Source organism: Urocampus carinirostris, chromosome 3 (genome assembly GCF_059441175.1).
Source record: "Urocampus carinirostris isolate Australia breed hairy pipefish chromosome 3, RoL_Ucar_1.0, whole genome shotgun sequence".
In the NCBI taxonomy this organism is placed as follows: Eukaryota; Metazoa; Chordata; class Actinopteri; order Syngnathiformes; family Syngnathidae; genus Urocampus; species Urocampus carinirostris.
Window position 1 is genome coordinate 57,753,984 of NC_142351.1, and position 14,546 is coordinate 57,768,529.

Sequence of the window (14,546 nt, forward strand, 5' to 3'; positions counted from 1 at the left end):
CCGGCTAAGATAGGGTCTTAGTAAGGTTGGATTGCCTTTCAACACAAAATACGCTAAAAAAAACAAGATTTTATGAAGAATTTAGGGGGATGGGGGTAGCAGTAGGCTGAGGGGGAGGGAATTTTACAGCAGCGGTCTCAATCTCAATTTTATTGGGGGCCGGGCCAGAGAGGAGGGGGATTATCAATCAATAATCAAGAAAACAATACAGCAAATACACTCTAAACTCTGATATCTGAGTAGAAGAATTTAATTATTATACTTCTGATTCTAATGTGTGTATTACCAGTCTTTAACCTGTAATTTTCTGAACACAAAATGTTTTGAGCACTGCTTCTTTCAAAATAGTTGGTTACTTATGACAACACAACAGAAACAAATACAGCCAAGATGTGTTATATAACCACGCTCAGTCAGGTGAAGCATGTGTAACGCACTTGTCTCAAAGGCAAAAGTCACTGAAAGTTACGTGCAAGGTGCCTCTGTCTTTAAGCTTCAGTTCAAGAGCGGTGACTAGCTTCTACCAGAGGTAGGGCTCATTCATATCAAACTCTCACATTTAAAGTACAAATGAAGGCCGGGGCCAAACAACATCGTGCCGTGGGCCCCAACTGGCCATCGTGTTATGTGTTTGAGACCCCTCGCTTACGGGATTTTTCAAAAATGATCATAAAGTTGTTCTCTTCTTTTTTATTATCATTTTGGGATGCCAACTATTGTACAATGGATTCGAAATGTAATACTCAGACTTCTAGAGTGGTATTATGCTTTAATAAACAGTTACAAATGTGGTGTGTTACAGTTATACACACTTGTTGAAACACTTTCCCACACTGATTTTTTTTAACACACTACTGATTGTCACTTGTGAGATAATTTGTCTTGTATATACAGAATAATTGGGGGAAAATCCAAACATTATTTTATTATTTTATGCAAAGTACTCACATCAGTAATCATGACAGAAGCTACCAGGTAAAGGCAATTTACTGCGAAATTCTGAAAACATGCAGTTAAACACACAACCGGAAACACACGGGCAAAAAGTGCAAGATGAGACTCTTTCTGATTAAGGGCTATACAAATAAAAATGACTTGACTTGAATGAAATGAATTATAAAAGTCCTACTTTTAACATGTTTCTTTTTTTTCCTGGCTTTTTGGGTTCAACTAGCACCTTTCTGCCCTCCATCATACCTGACTCATATCAGTTGTGGTTTACTGTGTTCATTTTACCGTTATAGAAAAGAAGAGTGGTGGTGGTCCAAACTAACTAAAAATTTCGGATGAGAAAATTCCTCCAGATGGTAAAACACACCTCATCTGTTGCACTGAATGTGGTCAGATTGCTGACTAAAGATTTAATGCACGAGTAAGGTTAGATAGTGACAGACATATGTTCAAAATATTTTTCTCATCCAGCCAGCCTAAACTCAACCCTTCCGTTGTTCTTGATTAGTCAATCCGGCATTGTATATAGCTACAGAACAGATTTTCTGTATGCCTTCAAAAATGAGTCAAAATGGCAAAATTTGACAAAACATTTGGGATTGAATGAGTTAATTGTATCGAGTGATAGTCCTAAATAATGTTCTTATATGAACAAGAGTGATGGATTTTAGTCATGTGTGAAAGCGTTTACTCTGTTATGACAATTGCCTTGATTATGTCACAGAAAGCGAATGCGAGTGCGAACTAAATTTTGTCCCTCGCGGGTTTTCGTAGCTGAGAGTGCATCTACTGACTTTGAATCAGTTTACCATCCCCCAATATTGTATTACAGAAGCTGCGTCGAGCACAAAGGCTGATTGGTGATCAGCCACTAAGCCCAAATCTCCGGGGCCCACGCCCCGCCTCTTGTGTTTCTCACAGCTGCAGCTTGTGGCTTGTGTCCGATTCTGATTGGCCGAATGGCTCCATGTGGGCGGAGCGAAGGCGTGACCCTATGTATTGTGATCTCACAATCAGCTGTTTTGTACGTTCTACATACTGATCTGAGGATCAGCTGGAGGCAGCAATAAACACAAGAGGAAAACGATAGGAAAGCCGCAGATGTTTTGATCCCAAACATCGTTGTAATATATTACACGAAGCCCTTCTTCTAAGAAGAAAGTCTTTTTATTTTTGTACCTTGGTGTTTTAAGTACCTCTTACAAAGGCTATTTTAAAGCTATGCTTTAAGAATTGTCGTTCCTACTGTGTGTGTGATCTTGTTTACAACTTGAACAATATTGCAAAGGCAGGTAAGCAGTTTTCACAGTTGTGTTTGTTTGTTTTTATTCGACCCCTCTGCTAAGGACATCCTTGAAATGTCATTAAAATTCCATCGCGTATCGTCACCTTCTAGTTGCACAATCTAATTCTGTCGATGTGGTGTACGATATAAAGGGTTCTATCAAGCGTTTTTCGCAGCCCTTTGCTCGGAAGATGATACTGCTTCGTATTTTGCAGCCGTGTTGTGCAAGCTGCACTTAATCGTGAAGTGGCGTTTGCGAACGAAGCGGCTTTATGAGCCAGCTCTTAAAAGTGATCGACTGTCGCTGGCTCTACACTACTCAAGGCGTGGTTACTTTCAAGAAGCTTTTCACCCCCTCCTGTTATTGGTCAATATTCATTTTCTTCAGGCATTTGTTTTTTTTGTACATATGCATATTTCCTGTGTTTTTTTCAGAGATACTGTGTTTCACGATTAGCATTTGTAAAAGTAAAGTTCATTCTTGTATTTCATAGTTTATTTGTCGTTGCACTGAAGTCAAGATATTTACTTGATCTTTCGTTCACATTCCCATCTAAATGCGACTTGATCTACCTGTGTGAATGCTACACAAATGTCACCATGTGTCCTGTTGGGCGCATGTGTTTCACACGCAATGCACTCATGTTTGCGGAAGCACTCATGGATGTTAACAGCGAAGCGTTGTTTCATCAACTATTGATGAAATTCAAAACCTCACCCTTCCCCATTGAATGCTGTCTTTGTAGGCATTTGTATGTAAACATTGTCAACTACCACAAGAGGATACTATTGCATTAAGAATAACCTTGATGCGATGTTGGCTGTTCCGTGAGTTAGAAATAGAACAAGTGTTTATCTTCCATGATATGTGAACTCCTTGTTTTAATTTGACGTTTTTTATTTCTCTGCTTCCTCCTGCTTGGTTGAACGCAGAGTAGTGACGTCTGCCGCGTATCGATGTCGTGCATGAATGCACCTTGACTGTTCGGACAGCAGTTGCATTCCAAATGATTGGAAAGGTTTTGGATTTAGGACCACATATGGAAGCGGCGTGGGTCTGGTGTGAAAAAAGTGGATAAGTTCCGTTTGGATAAACTTCAGATAACAGATCAGATAAGGGTCTCGTTTGTGCAAAAAAAAAAAAATGTTTAACCTGCAGTGTGAACCTAACCTTTGTTGCTTGAATCTGAGTTGCTTAATTTTAAAGTTGCTTAGTTTACAATTTTTCTATTTGAAATCAGTTAGATGTTCGTTGTTAAGTGAAAAAAACATTTTATTGTAATTTAGAAGAATAATGGATTCAAATTTAAATTTGTTTTGTGCAGAATGTTAAAATTTATATTATAGGTAATATACCAATTAACCCATTGGAGGTGTTTTGCATCTTTGTCTCTTTAAAGCTTTTGATGATATATTATCAAAGAACAAGCAACGTAAAAAACGCTCTATGAAGTGCGTAAAATAGCATATGTGTATGCGTAGCTAAGTGCCGTTTGGGAGCTGAAAGAGTCGGCTCTTTTTCGCAGCCGAGCCGGAAAAGCCGGTTCTAAAAAGCGCCGGAATTCCCATTCCAAGCACCAAATGCTCGGATGGCGGATGTTGATGTTTTCCAAGAGGACATTAGAGGTTAACGTTCTCCATCAATGTCCTTTGTATATTTTTCCTGTTCACGTAATCGTCGCCGATCAGCTACTGTCATTGCTTTGACCCTTCGACCGGAAGGTTTCGAAGATAATTCATCTGTAACCTGAATACCAAAATGCACACTAGAGTCCTCCGCCAGCTGTCTGGTTGCCGTCGAGCTTCGCTGCGTTTAGGCAACCAGCAACGAAATAGCTTCTGTGAATAATAAACCATATTCGCCCCGGGAACGACACTCAGCCTATTAACACCGATCGGTGTCCAGGATCACCTAATTCGTTTGGCGTCGCTTCAAATATGGCCGAGAATTTTGCGTGGATAGAAAAGCACTTTTTCTGCTGCTGGATGAGGACACAGTGACGTCACTGCGTCTTGTTTTCAAACTCAGACCACGCCTACTGATACAAGGCCCGCCTCTCCGTGGAAAAAAAGGACACTTCATTTGTAATGTAGGCGGTTGTTGAAAAAGAAAAGCTGCCTCTCAATTTTCATCGAAAAGCACACAATAGGTTGTCTACTATGTAAACAAATTTTGCATTTTCATGTTCTAAATTAAAGAGAACACTCACAACCTCAGCATGAGGAAAATGAATTGACTTTGACAACCACAAACTCTCTTCTTGATTTTATAAACGCGATATTGTGAGGACTGACTATTGTTTAGTTTAAATGAAAATAAAAGAAATGATGTGTGAGGACTCAAAGTGACAGTATCACACAATTTTCCTTGTCATGTTTTTGTCCAACCCTTTGTGAGGTTTTTGATTTTCTGGGTATCCATAGCAGCAAGACAGGAAAATTATGTCAGCCCCCATTAGGAAAGGCTCGTGTAAAGGAAAAATAAATGCAAATCTCTCGACCTACGAGTACTTTAAAAATGCATGTTTATATGATCATGCATTTTTGCTAATTTCCAAAACATTTATAAAAAAAAAACATTAGGAGGCGCACTGTCCTTTTAACAATTATGTATGTTATTTTATGACAATCAGATTTTTACTTATTATAGTGAGCAAAATCATTTATATGAACAATCCTTTAGCCTATATAATGTATTATTTCTTATACTATGTATATCTTTCTTTTACAAATACTAATTATTTCTGCTAGTGAAACAAGAAAATCTTAGCAGAGAATGCAATTATTTTACCTTTTTTTCTGTTTGAACAAAACTTTCGCACAGTAAGGCTTGGAGTGTTGAACGTCAACTTTTCCTTTTTTCTAATCCTTTATGTGCTCAGCGAGTAGTCGTCCTCCACCTTTACACTTTAAGTGTCCCAATATGGACATTGTCATACTTCATGTACCCGCTCTCTTGTTGGGATACATGATTACATTGCTTTGACACATTAGGACTGGACTCATGCCTTTTTTCAGTTTACACAGTGCTAAACATTTCACAAAACTGTGTATTGCAAGTAAAAAACAATTATAAAAATGTTATCTTTGTACTCTCTTTCAGGCCTTTGCGACAAACCAAGTAATACCTTACATTTGCACTACCGAAGCCCATCCTTTACTTTCCAATCCAAGATCCAGCAAAGGGCTCTGAGTGGAAGCAAACTCGAATAAAACAGCAACAAGTCTTACATCCAAACGAAAATCATCTAAAGGCAGCTACAGCTTTTTCTTTCTGGCCACTCATCCAAAAGTTGAGGTCATGTTTCAACGTCTGAGCAACTTGCTTTTTGGAGAGGTAGAAGAAGTTGCGGCCGAGCTGAAGGGACCCAATCCCTGTGTGACGGAAGCTGACGAGGAAGGATGGATGATCGTCAACCTGCCCGGTGAGTCACGTTTTTTGCTTGAATGTGCTAAAAGTGCTTGAGAGTGAACTCATTCAGGTCACTTGGCAGACATATGTCTGTGTCACTTTTATTTTACTATAGAGGGGGAGGAGAGTGATTTCACGCACGCGTTAGCAGTTTTATTTTACTATACGTTAAAGATGATGAAAGTAAGAAAAGGACTCTTTCAAATACAGTTCAAATGCCAACCGAAACCCTCAAAAAGATGAAAAGGGAAGAGTTTATTTGACCTTAACAAATAATTTCTCAAACTTGCATGCGCAACAAAGGGAGCTGCAATAATAATTTCAGCCAGAACACGGTGTCAGCCAGTTCAATACTTAAAAGTAACACACACCACATTTGAATAAACTTTTATTGAACAAAAAATATATTCAGTAAATAGTTTCTTTTACTCATGAAACCAATGATAAATGTCTTTACTTTTTTTCTCGTAAAACATTACATAATCTTGAAAGGAGGGAAATGTATAATACGGCAGATGAAAAATACCTTTGCTCAATTGAGCTATTTTTAAAGGGGAGAAAAATGATACTTAAATTAGTCAAAATGATCTTTCATCTGTCTTAAGGTGACAGTGTCTAATATTTGACCACAATATGTCACTGGTTGTGTAGTGTATCTAAAAACAAGTGCTAGAAAAGCACAAGGAATAATACAAACTACAAAGACTCAAAATGAGTAAAAGTTTTTTTTTATCTGCCACAAGATTTTTGGGTAGCGAATGCTATTCCCAGTAAGGAGCATACTGCTCAAAAGTCCAAATGAAAAAAATATTTGCTCATTGGATTGTGATTTAAATTGATATCATGTATTATTTGACCAATAGATGTAGCTGTATTGTGTACAATTGACAAAGAATCAAAATAACCAAACTTCACAATTTTTCTACTGATATTTTGCCCAGTCTTTTGCAAGATTTTTGGGTACCTGTAGCAGCAAGACCCCTTTAAGTGAAGCTCATGTTATGCAAATTTCGAGAGCTACAAGTATTTTTTTTAAATGAAAGTTAAGAACGTAATTCATATATTTTTGCTCCTTTTGAAGTCAATATAGTTTTTTTAATGGATATTTTTTTAACACTAGGGGGCGCTGAATGATATACTGTCTCCTTGACAATTTTGATTTTTGTTTATGGTTTTTTTTCTTTAGGTACAGAACAAAAAAAACATCGACAACCAATAAATAAATTGGGGACAGAGTACAGCATATTATTTAGCGCCTTCTAGTGGTAAACACTTGTTGCTTTTTAATCTAGCACAGTACAAGATAAACATGAACCCGTTGTAAACTGTTTTTTTTAAAGTATTTTTCTACAGAAATAAGTGAAATATGTAAATATAATCTTGCATTATTATAGGGAATATTTTATCTCCTGAATGAGAATGTTTCTGTCGATGTGGGTAAGGATTTTTTAGCTGTGTAATGAGATTGATGATCAGAATAATAATCAGAAATCTGACCATTTTGAATTCTTATTTCACTAGAATTTACTTTTAATTTACTATATGTAATATATATGTATATACCAGTGTATATATATCCATCCATCCATTATCTGTACCGCTTATCCTCAGTAGGGTCGCGGGGGTGCTGGAACCCATGACCTCAGAACTGTGCCGCACACGCGCTAACCACTGCCCCCGCCGTGCTGCCCTATATATTATATATAAGATAAGGTCTTGGGAACCTCCTGTGTGGGTTCAAATCCAGCTACCAGACTTCCTGTGCGGAGTTTGTATGTCCTCCCCGTTCTTGCGTGGGTTTCCTCCGGGCACTCCGGTTTCCTCCCACATTCCAAAGACATGCATATAAGGTGGATTGGCCGGTCCAAATTGTCCCTAGGTGTGAATGTGCGAGTGAGTTGTCTGTCCCTGTGTGCCCTGCGATTGGCTGGCAACCAGTTCAGGGTGTCCCCTGCCCACTGCCTGATGATTGCTGGGATGGGCTCCAGCACCCCCGCGACCCTACTGAGGATAAGCGGTGCAGCTAATGAGATGAGATGAGATATAATATATGTATGAGAGAGAATTTAAACAAGGTAAATTTCCATCCTATGAGGCAAAGAATTGTATTCATTTTTCAGTAGTGTGGTCTAGAGTGAATGAGTTCAATAACATGAAAACGATCTGTGTTTGAAAGTGCTGTCCCCTTTTCGTTGAACTTTGTAAGGTGAAATGAAGGTCATGTTGGGCAGTAGTCAGGAATTGATCAGGTACAGGCCGAAAGGGCATTCAGAAGCCAACCAAACAAGAAGAAATAGGAGGAACAGTCAAAACCCAAGACGGTCAACGCAATTAATGATATGACTCTTATGTTTTGTGTCTCCTTACCCCCCCCCCCCCACCCTTCTCCACCCCCTTTTTCAATTTTTTTGTACATACCCTTACACCCTTCACACTGGTATGTGTGCACGTGCGTATGTGATGGCCATTAATTGACCCTTTCGACCTGCATGGCATTTTGAAAATCTCCTTCCACATTTGAATCAAATTCTCTCACCTCCACCTTAACGGCACCCATGTCACCAATATCACGTGCACCATGCACTTAGAAGAGTCCGGTTGCATGCTGCAAGTCGATGGTGAGACACGAGCCCAGCTTAACGTTGCACATCCAAACCCAGACAGTAACCACTCAAACCAGGAAGATGCTCAAACACGGATTGAATGCCAAACTTCCATTTCCCGCCTACCGACCAAACGACGGAGGACACGCAACGTTCGGGCAAAAGGGCCACAATTTCCCTCAGACCCCACTGCTAGTCCAAAGCCATCGAACTCTGCCCGGTCAAGAAATACCAGACTGTCCACGGCCTCCTCTACCTCCTATTCGGCTTCTCCATCTGGGAGCGGGGGCAGCAGTAGGGCGGGCTCAGAGAGGGGATGCATGGATGAGAGCTGGTTTGTCACCCCTCCCCCCTGTTTCACTGCAGAAGGAGCCACGGCGGAGGCCAGCCCCATGGAGGACCTGCTCATCGAGCACCCCAGCATGTCAGTGTACGTCTTGCCGGGCAACCTATCCATGGTCTCCAACAGTAACCTCTCTGTGGTGGGCGAGGAGAGCATTGTGAGCATGGCGAGTAGCGTGAGGTGAGACGCTCACGAAACCCTTTTCTTCCTGTCCTCTTTCCTGCAAAAAAGAGACTACTGTACATTAAATTCTGAACTACAGATCAGAAGCCGCATGCTCATATTTAAGATCGTAAATACCAAGTCGCTCTGGATTTTGAGTTGCGGGCTTGACCCCGACACACAGCTGCTGGAACCACGTGGGGAATTTGGCATGTTGTTTACGTCTCGTTATGTTGGATCCTGTGACCATTCAAGACGGAGACAACCGAAAACAAAACAAGCTGCAGTGTGTAAAATGTGAGCCTTATATTTCTAAACGACTTTGCTAGCGCAACCATACTGTGGAGAATAGAGCGATATTGCAACACAGACGTGGTTTTTGTGCTGTTGGCAATGATTTTTTTGTTAACGGACAAAATTGCATTCGCTTGTCATAGGTCTTTGAGTATTAAATGAAATTGAAGTGACCTGACAATGACTTTGATGATACAGAAGGTATCTTGCTCTGCTGTCCAGTCCGGATGTATACATTTAAGACTTGATTTGCGGGGGAAAAGTAGAAATATCGTGAGTACATAGGTAATCTCATCTCATTAGCTACACCGCTTATCCTCAGTAGGGTCGCGGGGGTGCTGGAGCCCATCCCAGCAATCATCAGGCAGTGGGCAGGGGACACCCTGAACTGGTTGCCAGCCAATCGCAGGGCACACGGGGACAGACAACTCACTCGCTCATTCACACCTAGGGACAATTTGGACCGGCCAATTTACCTGAAATGCATGTTTTTGGAATGTGGGAGGAAACCGGAGTGCCCGGAGGAAACCCACTCAAGCACGGGGAGAACATACAAACTCCGCACAGGAAGTCTGGAGCTGGATTTGAACCCACGAAGGAGGTTCCCATGACATGAACTGTGCCGCACAAGTGCTAACCACTGCGCCGCCATGCTGCCCGCCTTGGGATCAAGGGATCCCAGTTCGAATCCCGGCTCATCCGTGTTACATGTCGAAGTGTCCTTGGGTAAGACACTGAACCCCTAATACCCCCAATAAGCAGGTTAGCGCCTTACATGGCTGCAAAACGGTAATACATAGGTAATATTAAATAAAATACCTTCAAACCCCATTTTTTCGAGATGGATTTTTTTCACACCAAGTTTCCCGGCGGCAGCCCGTTTTCCCTCTTGCCAGAGTGATCGCTTTCAACTTAGATGCTGGATTTTATGCCTTTCTTCTAGTATTATCCATGTTGATGAGGGTTAGTACAAGTGACTGATTTACAAAAAAAAAGTTGTGATTAATCATACTATTTAATCGAACTACTCATTCGTTTTATTGGTACTTTGAAGGACTGCTGCTGGGCAAAATGTTTTTCCGTCCATACAAAAAAAGAATCCGCTGCACCTTGGTTAAAGGCACAGGTTTTAAAATGTACCCAAAAAAGCAGCTCATCTTTCGGAATATACGGTACTTCGAAAGGACATAAAAGATTGTAGGTTTATGTCAAAAGGGTTGGCATGTATGTATCTTAACTACATATAAAAATGGGGTTTAGGTATATCCTACTTATTGGCTTATTTTGTAATTTTTTGCACAGTTGTTTGTATGAACTAACAACTTGGGCCAGTCTACAAGCAGTACATTGAAAATATTTCTGCCCATTTTTCCAGACACTCTTTTGGTCTTCATTACGTTTTTCCTCGAGTAAAATGTCTTATCTCGTTGTCAATATTGTTCATTACGTTGTTATCAATGCCAATAATGACAATTTCAATTCAAATTCTTCTCCTCCCCATGCTATCCTTCACACAGCAGAGTAGCCGAACCAGCCGCCGCCCCGGCCACCCACACCCCTGGGCCGTTCAGGGTGAGTTTTGGCCCGTATGTCCAGCCCAAAGTGGCCCAAGTGGCAAGAATCCAACGTAGCAAAGCTCGTGTGGAGAGGCGCCACCTGAGCCGCAACCGCATCCAACGCCAAAACCGCACCAGGGAGCAGATTCCTCGCCATGCCAGTCATGCACGCCACACCTTTCTGCACCAGCCTAGCAAGCGCAACTTCTGCCACTAGATCTTAGCAACAGAAAGGTATCGATTCTTCCCTGGGCATTTGAAGAGTGCAGTCAAATTTCAAGATTGTTTTTCTGCATAATCTGTTTAAGTTTGTTTTAATATCCGATGAATTGGAGTCTTCTTATTTTTCTGCCGAGCTCTCAGGGTAGATCAGAACACGGCTTAGGTATATATGTACCCCAGAAAATACTCTCAGGAGTTTAAGGTAAAAAAAATGACAAAGTTGAAGGTTTTACTTTGATAGCATTAAAAAATAGATAAAGGTCAAATGTTTTTGACTCCTTTCCGAGACCTGTTTTATTAACCTTGCAAAATTCTAGATAAGAATATGAGCTCAATTACAATATTGATAACTTCATGAGTAACATTAGTGAGCAATCTTCTCAGTGAACAGAAAATATTATAGAAACTTCACGGCACTGAAACAAAGAATAACATTATTCGCTTATTATTTCCTCACTAATTTGTTTCGTCACGACGAATTGTATATCCAAATGACAGTAATTTCCTACAAAAATGAGGACGGATATAGTGGGATAAAAAGCAAGATGAAACCCTTTACATTATGGCAAATGATTTTACCACGGGAATTGAATTCATATATGCCAACCTTTTGCCATTAAAAAAAGGTCAATTTAATCGAACACTTTCTTTTTAGGCACGAAACTCAATCCGTCTCGAGAATATTTTAAAAACAACACGTGCTTGTTGGAGCAACTTAATCTAAAATACATAGATTAGAATAGTAGTCACGAGTCAAGATTTTCTCTTGTTATTTGAATTTGAAAAAGCGGTAGATTTAAAAAAAAATGTAGTTTGCAGTTTTAAGCGGTAGTGTTGTAAACATTGTGCGATTTCTCACGTCTCACTCTGAGACGGTGAGAGGACACGAGCAAAACTGACCTAAGAGTGCTGGTACATAAAATGTGAAAAGAAAAACAGCATAACGTGAGGGATCAAGTGACCCGATCATCAATCACTGAGCATTTAAAATTTCAATAATTCACCCTGTGACTATTCAAACTTTCTTGAATGCAAACAGAATTATTGGGTCACAAGATAAGACAGGATATAGTAAGTAGAAAGAACGCTGTATTGATGGTACAGCTCCTTATTTTTTTCTATTCACTGTGCAGTCCATTTACGCTTCCACCAATTTCAACCGGTTCTTGGAGACAAGGTTCATACTTTAAAATCTGCTGTCTGCAGAAAGCACGCAGCAATTTAGCGACTGAAGCGATGCGCCCGGTACACTCCGGTCACAAGGTGTGCCGTGATTTTCTTTGAGGAAATAAAAAAAGTGTGATAATATATTTATTATTGCTTTTCAATTAAATTACTCCTGATAAACGTTTTTTTTCAAATTTTTTTTAAAGAAGTCAACCCAAAAAAATCATTATAAGAATAATCTGTGGAATTAGCTCCCCCTAGTCCAGATATGTATTTCTGATTAATATTATGTTTGTAGAGTATAAATTAAAAAACAAAATATCCACCTATTTTTTTTAATCATCCTCAGCGAGCGGCTATTTTGTTCTTGCTGTCCAAGAAAGATTAACTCAAAGCTAAAGATTAGCCATGAATTGGTCCAATCAACAGCAAGTTTCAAAATGTTCACTCCCTAATTCATATCCTACAAATGTAATATCAATTAGAATGTATTCAAATAAAGGGGCAGGAAGAGAAGATATTGTTGTGTAGAAAACTTGGTCTGTTAACATCTGCTTTAAGGAAAAATAACCTAAATAAAGTTTATTTTTGTTTGTTTTCAACACCCTCTATATGTTTTTGTGTGCACACCAAACTCTAACATTGTCCAATTAGAGGTTCAGCCTAACAATATGTATTACAATTTTAAACAATGGTGCTGAAGTGTAAACTGTTTATATATTATTGGAGACATGGATGTTTGTTTGCACTATCATGGTTTTTCTTTGTGTTTTTGTTTGAGTCCAACATTTTAGTTGTGTGGTTGTGGTTTTCTTTTATGACCTTTTTGTTTTTTATTCCACTTTAAAAGAAATCATCTTAACAGTCCTTCAGGACGCCTGTATATATTATCAGAACAATTCATAGTGTTTGGTTGGATGTAAAAGCCTCCACACTAATGAGTTAAAAAGGGGCTGAGACAATTTCTTTTTGTCGTATTTGGTGCTCCTTCTCGAAACAGAAACGTTTTTCTATTTATCATGTGGCATCTTTGCCCCTGTTTTGAGTCACGTCTTACTGAGGAGCACAATAAAAATCACACCAGTCCTAAAGAAGATTTTTTTTTCACGGCTGTAATACAACCTGTATTGCTGTGTTGAGTGATGATGCTGTCCTCTCATAATCACTGAAAACAATTTTTTAAAACTATTATTTCAAGCCATTACTACTCATTTACTGCCAGAGATGGATAGAGACGTCAAAAATATATTTCAAATGAGCTGACAGTGAATTGAGTTAACGACATACCAACATTGGTCTGTCCCATCAATTACCCTAAAAAAAAAAGACTGTTTAAAAATACTAATTTATGAAATGAGGATTTTTCCCGTTTATGTGTACGTGTTGTGCAGGGTAGGCATGAAATGACACACAACTGAATTCTAATAAGATCTCAGATCTACGTGTGACAAATTGCGAGTGTATGTGCATGCGTGTAAAATGCAACAATCAGGATGTGTCCATTTTATTTTGACTTGTTTTCCCTAAATGCTGTTGTCCTGTGAGAAGGAAATGTGCTTAGTATGTGGTGTGTAAGTGTTGGGAATTGTGTTCAGAGTAGAATACAGTATGGTAAGGGTGGTTGTCATACGATGTGATGGAGAAACAATTGTTGGGCCAGGAGACAGTTTATATTTAAAGAAATCAAATGATGTATATGTATGATAACAACATATAGAATATGTGTGTATTTTCCTGTATAGTAGTTAAATCTAGTATGTTTTAAATGACAAGAACAAAACAAAACAATGAATGTCTGGGGAGTTTCTGATGTTTTTATTGTGCCCTGATATAAAGGCAGCTTACCAACACTCGGCCTTTGGCCCATGTCACATCTCAAAAAGAACACAACTCCGCAATGATATGAAATATTTAGACACAAAAAACGTGGTGCATTGGACATCCATGGTTATTGTGCCTTTCACTATTTCTGCATGGTTTTGTGCTTTTTCAACCATCAGAGTGGACTGTTTTCCACTCACAGGCCAAACCTATGCAAAAACGACTGATGAGTATTCCAGCACCCAGTCAGAAAACACAGGTACCCAGCCACCCACTTTCAAAAATATACAATAAATGCTCAGGTTCACTCCTGAATCTTGTGTCGTTATTTTCATGTGGGAGGACCGACTGGGTAGGAAGTGAGAGGGGAGGCGGAATGAATCATTTTGATTAGGCAAGCTAAGGCCTGTTTGTAGATATACTGGACTGTCTCAGAAAATTAGAATATTGTGATAAAGTTCTTTATTTTCTGTAATGCAATTAAAAAAACAAAAATGTCATACATTCTGGATTCATTACACATCAACTGAACTATTTCAAGCCTTTTATTATTTGAATATTGCTGATTTTGGCTTACAGCTGAAAAAAACTCAAAAATCCTATCTCAAAATATTAGAATACTTCCTCAGACCAAGTAAAAAAAATAATTTTATAACAGCAAAACTAAATCAAACATTTGAAAATGTCCATTGATGCACTCAGTACTTGGTTGGGAATCCTTTTGCACGGA

General features: G+C 39.3%; 1 protein-coding gene across 5 annotated transcripts; it reads left to right on the forward strand.

The window, feature by feature from the left end:
• Nucleotides 1–1,973: 1,973 nt before the first annotated feature.
• tp53inp2b (tumor protein p53 inducible nuclear protein 2b) lies at nucleotides 1,974–14,131 on the forward strand. 5 transcript variants are annotated; one of them, XM_088332705.1, is made up of 5 exons: nucleotides 1,974–2,243; nucleotides 5,340–5,661; nucleotides 8,237–8,545; nucleotides 8,618–8,774; nucleotides 10,568–14,131. In XM_088332705.1, exons 2-5 carry the CDS (start codon nucleotides 5,538–5,540, stop codon nucleotides 10,821–10,823), a joined length of 846 nt encoding a protein of 281 aa, XP_088188831.1. In that variant the 5' UTR covers nucleotides 1,974–2,243; nucleotides 5,340–5,537; the 3' UTR covers nucleotides 10,824–14,131. The 5 variants fall into 5 exon arrangements, with proteins under 5 accessions (XP_088188831.1, XP_088188828.1, XP_088188830.1 ...); XM_088332702.1 differs by having other exon boundaries at nucleotides 8,237–8,774; XM_088332704.1 differs by having other exon boundaries at nucleotides 8,240–8,774.
• Nucleotides 14,132–14,546: the final 415 nt, after the last annotated feature.